The sequence below is a fragment of the Leuciscus leuciscus genome, assembly GCF_965113295.1.
Source record: "Leuciscus leuciscus genome assembly, chromosome: 12".
In the NCBI taxonomy this organism is placed as follows: domain Eukaryota; kingdom Metazoa; phylum Chordata; class Actinopteri; order Cypriniformes; family Leuciscidae; genus Leuciscus; species Leuciscus leuciscus.
Genome location: NC_138736.1, coordinates 24708368 through 24724230, shown reverse-complemented (window position 1 = coordinate 24724230; position 15863 = coordinate 24708368). Strand labels below are relative to the sequence as shown.

The 15863-nt window shown below is 40.6% G+C and overlaps 1 protein-coding gene and 1 long non-coding RNA gene across 2 annotated transcripts in view; one reads left to right on the top strand and one right to left on the bottom strand.

Moving 5' to 3' along the window:
- The window catches only part of fkbp10a (FKBP prolyl isomerase 10a), a 346331-nt gene extending 331779 nt beyond the window's left edge, over nt 1-14552 (top strand). The window contains exon 10 of the mRNA XM_082186736.1: nt 13798-14552. Within this exon, the coding sequence (XP_082042862.1) occupies nt 13798-13986 (189 nt within the window). The 3' untranslated portion in view covers nt 13987-14552. The remainder of the gene's footprint in view (nt 1-13797) is intronic.
- Nucleotides 1-15863, bottom strand: part of LOC309511586 — an 83139-nt gene that overhangs the window by 15680 nt on the left and 51596 nt on the right. The window lies entirely within an intron of this gene.

Genomic DNA, 15863 nt, shown 5'->3' with positions numbered 1-15863 from the left:
ACATATCCATTGGTCTGTAATTCTTTAATATATATTGTGTAGTTATAAACTCTTTAGACTGTTAATGATTAGTGCTTTTTTTTAAAGTTTGTGGGTAAGAATCGTGTAAAAAAAAATCCCTTATTTTGGGGATGGATTCCGGGAAATCTCCCTTATTTTCAATGTTCAATGTTGACAGCTATGGTTTAGTCTGAATAAACATTTACAGATTATGAACATATTTACAGTATTTTGAGTAGTATGAATAATATAAGTATAAATATCACCTGAGTTAGAGATTATTACACTAGACAGTGGGAGTCTAGTGCATGTTACAGATTATGAACATATTTACGGTATTTTGAGTAGTATGAATAATATAAATATAAATATCATCAGAGTTAGAGAATATTGCACTAGACAGTGGGAGTATTGCACTTTCAGGCATATGCCTTGGGGGGCATGTTAAGTGTTCAGAAGGGAAATGGCCTGTGGAAAGAAACTGTTCCTGTGCCTGGATGTTCTTGTGGCCAGTGATATGTGTCGCCGTCCTGACGGTAACAGTTCAAACAGGGGGTGTCCAGGGTGAGTGGAGTCTGTGATGATTTTACCTGCTCTCTTCCTCACTCTGGAAGAGGACAGGTCCTGGAGGGTTGGCAAGGGGGCACCAATAATCCTCTCTGCAGTCCGGACTGTCCGTTGTAGTCTCCTGATGTCCGATTTGGTAGCTGAACCAAACCAGACAGTGATGGAAGTGCTTAAAACAGACTCAATGACGGCTGAGTAGAACTGGATCAGCAGCTCCTGTGGCAGATTGAACTTCTTCAGCTGGCGAAGGAAGTACAGTCTCTGCTGGGCCTTTTTCACAATGGAGTCAATGTGATTTGCCCACTTCAGGTCCTGAGAGATGGTAGAGCCCAGGAACCTGAATGACTCCACTGCTTCCACAGTGCTGTTCATGATGGTGAGAGGGGGGAGTGCTGGGGATTTTCTCCTGAAATCCACAATCATCTCCACTGTTTTGAGCGTGTTCAGCTCAAGGTTGTTATAGCTGCACCAGACAGCCAGCTGTTCAACCCCCAGTCTGTAAGCAGACTCGTCACCATTTTGGATGAGACCGATGACGGTGGTGTCGTCTGCAAATTTCAGGAACTTGACAGAGGGGTCTTTAGAAGTGCAGTCATTAGTGTACAGGGAGAAGAGCAGTGGGGAGAGAACGCACCCTTGGGGGGCGCCAGTGCTGATGGTGAGGGTCCTGGATGTGAGCTTCCCCAGTCTCACTCGCTGCTGCCGGTCCGTCAGGAAGCTGGAGATCCACTGACAGATTGAGGATGGCATGGAGAGCTGAGTCAGTTTGGCTGTGAGAAGATCAGGGATGATGGTATTGAAGGCCGAACTGAAGTCCACAAATAAGATCCGTGCATAAGTCCCAGGTCTGTCAAGATGTTGCAGGATATAGTGCAGTCCCATGTTGACTGCATCATCCACAGACCTGTTTGCTCTGTAAGCAAACTGAAAGGGATCCAGCAGGGGTCCAGTGATGTCCTTCAGATAGGCCAACACCAGTCTTTCAAACGACTTCATGACCACAGACGTGAGAGCGACAGGTCTGTAGTCATTAAGTCCAGTGATTTTAGGTTTTTTGGGAACCGGAATGATAGTGGAGCGTTTGAAGCAGCAGGGAACTTCACACTGCTCCAATGATCTGTTGAAGATCTGCGTGAAGACTGGGACCAGTTGGTCAGCGCAGGCTTTTAGACAAGCAGATGAGATGCCGTCTGGGCCTGAAGCTTTCCTAGTCTTCTGTTTTTTGAAGACTCGGCTCACGTCCTCCACACAGACCTTAAGCTCAGGTTGGATGGCAGAAGGGGGGAGGAGAGGGGTTGCAGGAGGTGATGGTGGATGTGTGAAGTGCACATCAGAGCGGGTGTGAGGTGTGAGTCTGGGCTTCTCAAACCTGCAATAGAATGCATTGAGAGTGTCAGCCAGTTGTTGATTCTCCACAGATCGGGGGGATGGTGATTTGTAGTTGGTGATGTTCCTCAGGCCTCTCCAGACTGATGCCGGGTCGTTGGCTGAAAACTGGTTTTTCAGCTTTTCAGAGTAGCTTCTTTTAGCAACTCTGATCTCCTTTGTCAGTCTGTTTCTGGCCTGGTTATACAAGATTTTATCCCCACTTCTGTAAGCATCCTCTTTGGCATGACGAAGCTGTTTGAGTTTCCCAGTAAACCATGGTTTATCATTAGTGAATGATAAGAATGTCCTGGTAGGAATGCATGTATCCTCACAGAAACTGATATATGATGTTACAGTATCTGTGAGCTCATCCAGATCGGTGGCTGCAGCTTCAAAAACAGTCCAATCAGTGCAATCGAAGCAGGCCTGTAGATCCTGCTCTGCTTCGTTGGTCCATTTTTTTACAGTCCTTATTACAGGTTTAGCTGATTTCAGTTTCTGCCTGTAGGTCGGTATAAGATGAACCAAACAGTGATCAGAGAGCCCCAAAGCTGCCCGTGGGACGGAGTGATACGCATTCTTTATCGTGGTGTAACAGTGGTCCAATATATTACTGTCTCTGATAGGACATGTAACATGCTGTCTGTATTTTGGCAGTTCACGGGAGAGATTTGCTTTGTTAAAATCCCCAAGAATGATTAAAAGAGAGTCTAGGTACCTTTGTTCCATTTCAGCTATATGTTCAGCCAGCTGTTGTATCGCCGCGCTCACACACGCGTCTGGAGGAATGTAAACATTCGCGAGAATGAATGAGGAAAACTCCCGCGGCGAGTAGAAAGGTTTACAGTTTATGAAATGCGCCTCTAAGTTAGGAGAGCACATCTTCTTCAGTGTTGTTACATCTGAACACCAACTTTCGTTAATGTAGAAACACAATCCACCACCTCTCGTTTTCCCCGTTAGTTCCGCGATGCGATCCGCTCGGAACAGCTGGAAGCCCGGCAGATGTAGTGCGTTGTCCGGTATGGCTGTCCGTAATTTGACGAATATGCTTGCATAAACTGTCTATCACTGCAATCGATTTTAGTTGGCTAATACTCCCATCAATCAAAACTTTCCTGACTGGACATTGGCTGGCTTTATCCAGGCTTTTATCCAGTCGAAAAACCCAGGTGTGAGATTGACAGCGCGCGGATCCTGTCAGGAGCTCTCTTGCTGTTTTGGTCAGTAACAAAGCCTGTGATTGAAGGAGAGAGAAGTGGAATGTCTCATTCGATCCGGAAGAGTCTAAACTACGGGGGTGAAATCATGGGTGAAATGGCTTTTGAGAGTTGGAATACAGATTAGAATCGACATTTCATTGAAAATGAACATGATACGAACTCTATCTCGAAAACGCTCATGCAAACAAAGGAGGATATTTCTTTTTTTTTTTTTTTTTTTTTTTTTTTGTTGTTTTGGATTAAAAAGTGGGATGCATTTTGAAGAGTAGACCCTTACATTGAAATGTATGCTGATGTTTCTTGGATTCCTCCGAACTCGTCTGAACCACAGGATGTGAAAGTTAGACAGATTCTATTGGTTCATTTTGCTCATTTTTACATGAACAGTCCTTTTGCATTTAATTTAACCCTTTCCTCTCTGGTGTATTGATTGCAAAAACAAGTTTAGAACATGATTCTTGAGTGTTTTAGCTTTCAAATGATGCATAGTTTATGATAGTCAGTTGAATATTTGTTATAAAACAAAGCTTAAAAAAAGTAATACAAGTATAGCCACGCCCCGATGCTAGCTAACAGTAAGTCCAAAAAAAAAAAAAAAAAAAAAGAAAAAGAGACAAACTCCCCCTAATATATTTCCTGAGGCCCCTTGGTCTTAATGGCCCTGACACTTAACCTCTTGATGCTAACTGTCCTGACATTGGGCTTGACGTCACTTTGTTTACTTTGTATACACATTTACTATATAGAATATTGTCTAAAAACATTAAGAATAATAACAAAGTATACATCATTTGAAAGTTCTAAGGGTTTAGTGTCAATCTACACTCACCTAAAGGATTATTAGGAACACCTGTTCAATTTCTCATTAATGCAATTATCTAATCAACCAATCACATGGCAGTTGCTTCAATGCATTTAGGGGTGTGGTCCTGGTCAAGACAATCTCCTGAACTCCAAACTGAATGTCAGAATGGGAAAGAAAGGTGATTTAAGCAATTTTGAGCGTGGCATGGTTGTTGGTGCCAGACGGGCCGGTCTGAGTATTTCACAATCTGCTCAGTTACTGGGATTTTCACGCACAACCATTTCTAGGGTTTACAAAGAATGGTGTGAAAAGAGAAAAACATCCAGTATGCGGCAGTCCTGTGGGCGAAAATGCCTTGTTGATGCTAGAGGTCAGAGGAGAATGGGCTGACTGATTCAAGCTGATAGAAGAGCAACTTTGACTGAAATAACCACTCGTTACAACCGAGGTATGCAGCAAAGCATTTGTGAAGCCACAACATGCACAACCTTGAGGCGGATGGGCTACAGCAGCAGAAGACCCCACCGGGTACCACTCATCTCCACTACAAATAGGAAAAAGAGGCTACAATTTGCACGAGCTCACCAAAATTGGACAGTTGAAGACTGGAAAAATGTTGCCTGGTCTGATGAGTCTCGATTTCTGTTGAGACATTCAGATGGTAGAGTCAGAATTTGGCGTAAACAGAATGAGAACATGGATCCATCATGCCTTGTTACCACTGTGCATGCTGGTGGTGGTGGTGTAATGGTGCCAATTGGGCATCGTTTAAATGCCACGGCCTACCTGAGCATTGTTTCTGATCATGTCCATCCCTTTATGACCAGCAGGATAATGCACCATGTCACAAAGCTCGAATCATTTCAAATTGGTTTCTTGAACATGACAATGAGTTCACTGTACTAAAATGGCCCCCACAGTCACCAGATCTCAACCCAATAGAGCATCTTTGGGATGTGGTGGAATGGGAGCTTCGTGCACTGGATGCGCATCCCACAAATCTCCATCAACTGCAAGATGCTATCCTATCAATATGGGCCAACATTTCTAAAGAATGCTTTCAGCACCTTGTTGAATCAATGCCACGTAGAATTAAGGCAGTTCTGAAGGCGAAAGGGGGTCAAACACAGTATTAGTATGGTGTTCCTAATAATCCTTTAGGTGAGTGTACGGTGTTTGTTTTACAATATAGATGCTTCAGCAAGTAATATTGTAATTTGTGTAGAGAGTGCAAATGACAACAAGCAGAATCAAAACAGGACTCCATACCTTTGTTATAAAATAGCGATCACGAGATGAATCCAATCTGTTACACTTGGTTAAAATGTCCATGACAACTATTGAGGAATCAACCATTGAAAAACATTCAACTGCACTTTTTGTCGACAAAAATGTTAAATCCATGAAATATTAATATATTGTCCATTGTTTACGTCATATTTTGCCTGAATGATCTGCTCTCCATCATTGTTCCTCAAGAAATTATGCAATCTGAGCACCATTTATTTTTGTAAAACTATAAGATTGTATACATTAGACTATCACAAAATAGTGCAGCAGTTTTACTTATATCCAAGCGGTGCCGTCGGATTTTGTGACGTCTTGAGAGGCATATTTTCCAGCTATTGTCGTTGAAGTAAATATTTTGACAAAACCTTTGTAACTTTTGCCAATGCCAAGACCATTCCAACAACGTGTGTGCTGTTTACCTTCCGCAAGTGCACATTAGGCGTTTTTATTATTATGTACAGCTGTCTGGACCATTCAGAAGCCAGAGCTCCTCTGAAAGAGGTGCACCTGTCCCGTCACTGTTATTCTTCCGCACCCCCGACCACACTGTTTTTCCCTTCATTTGCTTGAAAAGCAAATCCTCGCCTCCCAAAAACAGCTTATTTCCCTCATGAGGATGTATTAAAGAAGAGGCTTGGAGGAAAATAACTCAAAGAAGTCAGTAGCAGAATCATAGCGGTGCTTTTCCTTAATGGGGTAGTACTCCAGAGTGCAGTCTGGACTATGAGGCAGGGCAACGCGTGTCCCTCCGCCCACCCCCAATTTAATTGGTTTAGAATACAGCAATTTTATTGGCGTAGACGTTTCAAGCCTGAGCATGCACATTCCTTTATGTACAATTTTGTGAAATATTTGGCCGTATTAAAGAAATATTAAGTGCTAACTATTATCTTATTTTATTCTGTTTACCATGGTAATTTTAGTTAGGATCTATTGGCTAATGTTTTATTGTACTTAAGACACAGAATAGATTTATTGTTTTAAAAAACACTTGGTGACGGCAAAGTGCAAATAAAATGTTTAATGGCAAACTCATGTTTACCTGTTAATACAATATAAGGGCCTATTGGTTCTGTTTAGGCCTATGTTATAGTTTTTAGAAAGGTTCCTATTTGGCCTAAATAAGTGTCAACCGGTTAACATATACGACTGTGACTGTGACATTAGGTACTAAAAGTCCAATTATTTATTTTTCCACCCCCACATTGTGTGTTAATGTGATAATCTGCATATGTACGGGATACATTTTTTTCACATATACACTCACATATACTGTAGCTGCATTTATAACAAAAAAAAAAATCATATAAATCACTGCTGTAAATCTGTACAATCTAACTGTAACGATCAGGTTGTGTAAACACACGAAGATGAAGATGAGTAAACAGGTAATCTTTAATAATCCACAGAGGTTAAATCCAACATAGAGGCAAGCAGTCTAGCCGTAGTAGAAACGAGACCATAAAAAGACACAAACAGAACTGAACTTAGAAATAGAACTCAGCCTTGCGGTACTCAATACTGAGCTTATACTACATAATAGATATGATAGATCTTCCTTTACTGCTACAAATTGATGATGATCAGATAAGTATGATTTGAACCATGCCAATGCAATTCCATTAATGTCAGCATAATTTTCGAGCCTATTCAAAATAATGTTGTGGTTGATAGTGTCAAATGCTGTCCTAAGAAAGGAATAGCGACGACTTGTCCTGCATTGGGGTCTCTGCAACCGGAACCAACCAATTTACTGGGCTAAGCTAGCTGCATTCAAAGCCATATCTAAAGCCTTTGCGTTCTTATTACCTCGATTAAAGTTTGGATATGTGTCTCTAATTCTGAAATATTTTCTGTCAGCCCAGGGGCGCAGCACAAGATCCCAGGCCCTATGCATAGGCAGTCCTGATGGGCCCCCATGTTCCTCAATTTGTATATATAACTCCCAATGTAGGCTATAAAATTGCTAATTTTTGCTAATTTTAGATATTATAGCCTATTCATTTAAAATTAAACAGGTTTCAATTTAGGCTATTATAATGGTGTGTTGTATGCAAACAACATTGTTAGTGTACAGTTTATTTATTTAGCCTTTACCTCAGATTACATGTATAACCAAATTATCATCTGAAAGTGTATGTTCTGCTCTTTCAATGGGTTGTCTCAGTTCATTTTTAGCACTAATGATCGCGGAGATATTCAAGCAGTTTAGCACTATAGATTTCGTGTTCTAGTTTGTGCTCACCTTTCTTTGAAAATAAGTCAGTTACCAATTGTTTCCCCTCATTTTGTTTTCTTTCCTTCTCCGGTCTTTCCTTTCTTTTTTGGTGGTCTGATTTGTCTTTCTTTGAGAAAGACAAACTACAGCATAAGATTGCGCTCCACCAGATGCTCAACTAACTAACATAAACAAAATGCGTGCAGATGGACTAAACCATTTGGCGCATTAGCAAGGGGTGGGACCAGTCAGTCAGTCAATCAACCAAGTTATAACTTTACATTTCATCTGACATTCATTGTGAAATTTAATTAGGAAATGAAAATATCCAGGTAAAATAAAATATATTCCAGACTTTTCAAGGGCCCTCTCTCCCATTGGGGCCCTGGTAATCAGTACTGGTTTTACCCCCAGTCCAGTCCGACGCCCCTGTGTCAGCCTAAATATATCCCTGCAATTATTACATGTGAATCCCTTGCCGCTGACAGAGAAGCATGTTTGTTGATTGATTCCGACTTACCACATTTGTTTGATGAGCTCATAAAGGATAGAGCAGCAGCAGCAGATTGTCAGCAGCAGATTGTCAGCAGCCATGTCACCCTGTAGCCCAAGACTGGTTGCCCACTGAAGCTAAGCAGGGCTGAGCCTAGTTAGTACCTGGATGGGAGACCTCCTGAGAAAACCAGGTTGCTGCTGGAAGAGGTGTTGGTGAGGCCAGCAGGGGGTGCTCACCCTGTGGTCTGTGTGGGTCCTAATGCCCCAGTATAGTGATGGGGACACTATACTGTCAAAGAGCACCGTCCTTCGGATGAGACGTTAAACCGAGGTCCTGACTCTCTGTGGTCATAAAAAATCCCAGGATGTCTTTCGAAAGAGTAGGGGTGTAACCCCGGCATCCTGGCCAAATTTGCCCAGTGGCCTCTGTCCATCATGGCCTCCTAATCATCCCCATACACTGATTGGCTTCATCACTGTCTCCTCTCCACCAGTAAGCTGGTGTGTGGTGGGCGTTCTGGCGCAATATGGCTGCCGTCGCATCATCCAAGTGGATGCTGCACATTGGTGGTGGTTGAGGAGATTCCCCCTTCTATGTAAAGCGCTTTGAGTGCCGAGAAAAGCGCTATATAAAATGTAATGAATTATTATTATTATTTTATTATTAGAGCGCAAGAGAGAAAAGAGACGTTGTGCACAAATGGCAATTAACAGGCTAGCGAAATGCTAGATTAGATAAAAAGCTAACAGTGTCAGATTAAAATGTCATTGGGATTTATTTGTACAAGAGAGCATAAATGACCATACATCTACAGTCCTGTCATATCTACAGTTCTGCATTGACAATGTCACTGTAGAGAAACGCATCAAATGTTATCCTAATAATAAACCATGGTTGACAAGATTTCATGCTTCGGCTGAGAGAGCATGACTCTCAGGGCTGGTAATGTTGAACTGTATAGAACAGCCAGGTCCAACCTGAATAGGGCAATCAACTGGCAAAATCAGCCTATAAACAGAAAATTGAAGGCCACTTCAGCAGAAAATGTGATTCATTAGCAAAAAAAAAAATATATTAAATCACTTTGTCTGCTTTGAAGTCAAAATGGGTGAGACTGAGCCTATACAGTCACAATCTACAGATACCCTGGTACCCGATGTTAGCATAGCTGATGTTAAGGAAGTGTTTAAAAATGCCAATCCCAGAAAAGCCACAGGTCTGGATGGTATTCCAGGGAGGGTACTTACACTGTCAAGTCAAGTCATCTTCATTTATATAGCGCTTTTAACAATGTAGATTGTTTCAAAGCAGCTTTACAGAGATAAGCGTATAATTTAAGGTAACAGAGATTGTTTCGGCTTTATAGCGGTTCTTTAATAAAGTTATTTTCCAGCTAAAGTTAGTTTTGATTGATTCGCTTCCGTCGCAACGATCATTTCTTATTAAATTAGGGGCCGCTAAGACCATTCTCTCTACACAGACTTTAAACGCGAACCTGTGATAAACGCTGATGGCGTTCACATGCTGTCACGACTCATTGAATTAGTGAGAGAGGATTCAAGTGCAGGAAGGATCTTTATTAAACAAAACAAAACTACAAACAAAAACCTCCTCAAGGGGGAAAAACAAGACAGGCAAAAGTCAGGACCAGAACACAAGAGAAACATAAATAACGAACCAGCACTGGACTGCAAACACAGGGAGACTAAATAGGGAAGCAAACAAGAGGATAATGGGGAAAGCAGGTGGGGCAAATAATTAATCAGGTAACAAGATGGGAGGGGCTAAACAATTGACAGGAGAGCACATGGCACAAGGAATACAAGAAAAGCCATGTGCTCACAACAAACCAGACAAGACACATGACAAACCCAACACTGTGACACATGCGCATTAAGAATTGGTTCTATAGTTATGTGCGTTTGAATATATGTGCGCAGGTTTGTAATTTCCTACAAACCAAGCCTAAACAAAGTACTGGTCTTTCCTTATAAATTTTGATACAGAATTTTATTTTATTTTGTCACTTCGGGGTAGGTATGCGAAACGAATTTTCCAGACAATGCTTTATCTGTAGAGTGGTAAAGGGATCCTCCATAGGGAGAGACTAGTTGGCACTTCAGCACTGCGTTGTCATCGGGTCCAGACGAAGGTCCTTTGTCAGATCTGGATACGGCCTGGATCCGGCAGGCTGCGGGAAAAACCTCGGGATAAACAAAGACTCTAAAATTAGCGTAGATGCCATTCTTCTTATGATGTAACGAGTACATCAGGAATTATGGGAAGTGTTCCCAGTTCCGGCTGACGTAATCTATGCAGCCTAACATTGAATTATAGAAGTCTATAATGTATTGAATGCCAGGTCAAAGAAATGTGTCTTTAATCTAGCTTTGAACTGACAGAGTGTGTCTGCTTCCCGGACAATGTTAGGAAGACTGTTCCAAAGTTTTGGTGCTAAATAGGAAAAGGATCTACTACCAGCAGTCGATTTTGATATTCTAGGTATTATCAAGTGGCCAGAGTTTTGAGATCGCAATAGATGTGAAGGACTATAATGCGTTAAGAATTCTCTCAAGTACTGGGTAGCTAAACCATTTAGTACTTTGTAAGTAATCAGCAATATTTAAAAATGTATACAATGTTTAATAGGGAGCCAATGCAGTGTTGACAGAACTGGGCTAAAATGGTCATACTTCCTGGTTCTATTAAGAACTCTAGCTGCTGCATTTTGGACCAGCTGTAGTTTGTTTATTATGCGTGCAGGGCAACCACCCATAAGTGCATTACAATAATATAGCCTTGAGGTCATGAATGCATGAACTAACTGTTCCGCATTTTTCATTGAAAGCATATGTCGTAATTTAGATATATTTTTAAGATGGAAGAATGCGGTTTTACAGATGCTAGAAACGTGGCTTTCAAGATTGGTATCAAAGAGCACACCCAGGTTCTTAACCGACGACGAAGACTTGACAGAGCAGCCATCAATTGTTAGGCAGTATTCTAGGTTAGTACAGTATGTGCAGAGGTTTTTGGTCCAATCATTAGAAACTCTGTTTTCTCAGAATTAAGTTACAGGAAATTACTAGTCATCCAAATTTTTATATCAGCTATGCATTCCGTTAATTTCTTGAATTGGCAAGTTTCGTCGGGGCGCGAAGAGATATAGATAATAATCCAAAGAACGTAACCTGAGCCATAGACAAGAGCAGACAGTGTGTGTGTGTGGCAAGTCACATTGACCAAAGCTTGGCCATCCCCCTCACAATTGCCGTTTCTGTCTTTTTATCTTGATCAGAATTGAGTTTATCCCCTTGCCCATCAGGGATCACTGGTGATCCCGGATTATTGTTGTTCAAAATTCATTACTCGTCAAAACATCACACTCTTACTTGATCTGGACAAACTCAGCATCATAAGAAAGGTTTAAGACTCCAGCTTCGATATTTGACCACTGTTTATGATTTAACTGGTTTGCAGTGACATTACTTTCTTAATTTATGCCAGGAGTGCAAAATAATTAATCTGTAACGATCATTATTTTGAATAGAAATCATCACTCACATAACATTCATTCTCGTCTTCTCCGGTTTATTTGTGCTCAAATACATATAATATACAGCATCCGCCAGGGCTATTAGTCCAATGGTGCGCATATTTGGAGAAATAATGATTAATTATCACATGCTAGTAAAATATTTCGTCATACATTCATGTTCTATTCATTTAAATCGACCAACCTTTCACACCTCTGCCGGTATGAGACTTAATCTTCATTATTCTTTTATCCTTATTCTTTTGTTTGAATTCAGCCATTATAGCCTTTCTTCTGGCATAATGCTTGGCCATCGACACCCATGTAATTCCACTATACATGAATAATCCACCTATTAACTTAAGTCTTGTTAGAAAACAAACAACAAAAAACTGTTCTTGGAACTTGAAATGCGAATTATTTTTAAAAATTGATTGTATGGAATAGAAAGCTCCTGCAGCAGGTGCATTAGCACAACAGGTAGCCTCAAGCTACATGACACAATTTAATTTATTAATATTACACTTTTATTTAAAGCTCACTTTAAAACACCATCAAGTATTTGTATCATATTCCGGTCGTGGTTTAAAATGGTTTCAAGTCATAAAAAGATTTTGAAATATGTTATATTTAGCATTTTAGATGAAGCTATGGGCTATCCTTACCTAACATTTCTATTCATTTTCCACTGAATTATGCGATCTGAAGAGCTCAAACAGCGAACGGAGCAAGATGTGTGTCTCCTCTTCCTGATTTGCGTCAGATTTGACCTCAGAGCTCTATCATTTGCTGTACAGCTGTCAATCATCTCACGTGGTTCAACGTGATCTCTTCTGCATGACACGTCCTGTGTACACTTCCTCATTCTGGACATCCGTGATAACAAAGCGAAAGTGACATCTCTTCACCTGAAACAAGAAGCTAATAAATGCACGATTGAAGTATTTGTGTTTTGTGTGTGATTTTCGTGCGATTTGGCGTTTTCATATGAATAAAGAATGTTTACAGAATGCATATGCTAGGTAAGGATAGCCCATAGCTTCATCTAAAATGCTAAATATAACATATTTCAAAATCTTTTTATGACTTGAAACCATTTTAAACCGCGACCGGAATAATAATGAAGATTAAGTCTCATACCGGCAGAGGTATGAAAGGTTGAATGAATGAATGAATGAGGCATTTATATAGCGCTTTCATATGTACTACTGTACACCCAAAGCGCTTTACAATCATATCAGGGGATCTCTCCTCAACCACCACCACCAGGTTGGTCGATTTAAATGAATAGAACATGAATGGTGCCAGTTCTCCTCACCAGACATTAGTCAAAGACTGTAAATGGGTGTTTACAGGGCAATAAAATATTTGATAAGAATCTTATTAGCCTTCTCTAAAACTTCCCCTGACATGGTCTCACAACAGGCTTCATAAAATGCATAATTTTAGAGATATCATCCTCAAATTTGTGGTTGTGGTTATAAGTTGCTATCCTAAATTCAAATAATATTTTTATACATTTAATAAATATATTCTTAATATTTGTTGTTTTTGTTTTTATGTTTGAGCTTATACCGTATATCTCAATATTAATAACAGTCTGGTTAATTTTGAGTCTTGAACTGTAAACTCTCAAGGGTTGGCTTTCTAAATATATGTTGGTTATGTGTCTATTCAGAATGACTTATGAGCAGCAACCTTTTTATTTTGGGTATGTCATGTATGCATCACTTGCCAAAATTGGGGCTGACTGGGGTTAAATGTAGAACCATCTCTTTACGACCACAACACACGGGAGACTTTTCAGGTGCACATACATTTTCAATGATTCTCAAACGACTCGATGGATGAATCAGTCTCTCTAAACCCCTCCTATCCAAGAGCCTGCTCTGCTCTGATTGGCCCAATGGCCCAGTCTGTAGCAAGTCAAGTCACCTTCATTTACATAGCGCTTTTAACAAGATAGATTGTTTCAAAGCAGCTTTACAGTGATAATAGGAAATTAATGTAACAGAGATTGTTTTGGCTTTACAACAGCTCTAGAATAAATTTATTGTCGACACGACACCGTTCTAACAGAAAACCCTTAATGCGCTCTGGCTCACTCATTTGCACAACAACAGTGTGAACTCGAGAACACAAAATGTCTAATCAAGTCAGCATACGATTAAACAGACTCCCTCCTATCACACACATTTGAAGAGAAAATACAGAGACCTCTGTGACTGGTATTACTTGTGACATGCATGTATATCGCATCTGCTTACCGATTATTTTTGTTCTTTTCTTCTGCAGTTTTCAGCATTCATTATGCTACAGGTGGCTGAAGGCAGAGGCCGCATACATCCAGGAATAGACAGCGACACTGTCCTAAAGGACATGTTCAATAATCAAGATCGCAACACAGATGGCAAGATAACTGAAGATGAACTGAACATCACAGTAAATGAGGAAGAGGAAGTGCCTATACATGAGGAGCTGTAAGGGCAACAAACTAGTTTGTATAATTCAGGTATTATCAGGTTTTTATAATTCAATTGTAATTGGCTGAATAATTCACCCTTCGTCAAGGGGATCCATAGGTTCGGTAATGGTTAAGGTTCCTGTGGCAAGCAGGACGAGGCCGAGGGCCATGGGAGAGCGGCACGAGGCCGGTGGCGTAATTACTGATGAGTGACACCTGCGCGACGCACCGGTCTCGTATCTCTCACGGATGAGCGGAAGCATAAAGGAGGAGCGACGACAGTGAGAGATACGAGACCGGTGCGACGGCCTCGTGCCGCTCTCCCACGGCCCTCTGCCTCGTCCTGCTAGCCACAGTTCCAATGACATCAATTGCACTATAAAAATAATAATAATAATTGTTGCAGTGTTTAAGAGGCCGCATTAGAAGATATGTTATAATAAATTACCTTTGTGGTGGATTTTTAATAGATAAAATAGTAAACTGTATATTAAACTAACCACGTTTCTAACATCTAAACTTATTTCTCTTTTTTGGCCTAACATAACACTTTAAAACACAATGTATTAAAACATTCTGTCCTGTGTTTTTGAATGTTGTATGTTGTGTTGCCATACCCCTTTTACTTTGGTTGTGTGAGTGTAAAAATAACAAATATGGGAAATGAAACTAGACAGATGACTAAGTTTGAACCTTGTGATTAACAATGAAGTAATCATTAAAACAAAGTTTGCTTTACCTAGTAACAGAAGGGTTTGTCTTTGAAAACCAATCAAATTGTGGGGAAATTATGTAATGCAGCATGACATTTTTGCTATACCTCCTTATTCTATCAAAACTGTTGTATTCGTGTTAGTTGATGGGATTCTCAATGGAATTTGTCTGAGATCATCGGGCCTTGCTTCTTCTTGGGGGAGATTCTCTGAGAACTGCTCGAAAGATCCTCCGGCCGTGATTAAAGCATTTAGAGGACATTTGCGGAAGTCTGTTTGTCGATTAAGGAAGAAAGCTAGTTAGGGGAACAAGAATTAGCACCCAGCCAACGTCGATGTGTAGACGCGCTAGGGCAGGGTTTCTCAAACTCGGTCCTGGAGGGCCACTGTCCTGCACAGTTTAAAAACGACAATGTTTTATCTGTACAGAGGTAAAGGGAAGGGAAGGAGGCCTTCACAGGGGAGAGCCTAGATGACACTTCAGGACTGCGTTGTCGTCGTGTCCAGGCGCAGGTCCTTCATCAGATCTGGACACAGCCTGGATCCGGCGGACTGCGGTAAACCTTGGGATAAACAGAGAGACTAATATTAGCGTAGACGCCATCCTTCTTATGATGTAACAAGTACATGTTCCTGGTTCCGGCTGACCTGAACTATGCATTCTAACATTGAACTAGATGCGAAAGTTCGTCGAGACAAACTTTAAGTTGGCTTGAGAAAGTTTGGACCAGAAAGTTTGAAGAAGTTTAATTTAGTTTGAAGTTTAAATTAGTTTAAAGTAGTTTGAAGTTTAAAGTAGTTTAAAGTTTAAAGTAGTTTAAAGTTTAAATTAGTTTAAAGTTTAAATTAGTTTAAAGTTTAAATTCATTTGAAGTTTAAATTAGCTTGAAGTTTAAATTAGTTTAAAGTAGTTTGAAGTTTAAATTAGTTTGAAGTTTAAAGTAGTTTAAAGTTTGAAGTAGTTTAAAGTTAAAAAGTTGCTAGGGTGTTTCTAGTGGGTTTCTAAAGTGTCCTGGGTGATTGCTAGGTGCTTGCTAAGGTATTCTGGGTGGTTGCTAGGCGGTTGCTAGGGTGTTATGGGTGGTTGCTAGGCTGTTTTGGGTGGTTGCTAGGGTATTCTGGGTGGTTGCTAGGCAGTTGCTAGGGTGTTCTGGGTGATTGCTAGGCGGTTGCTAGGGTGTTAT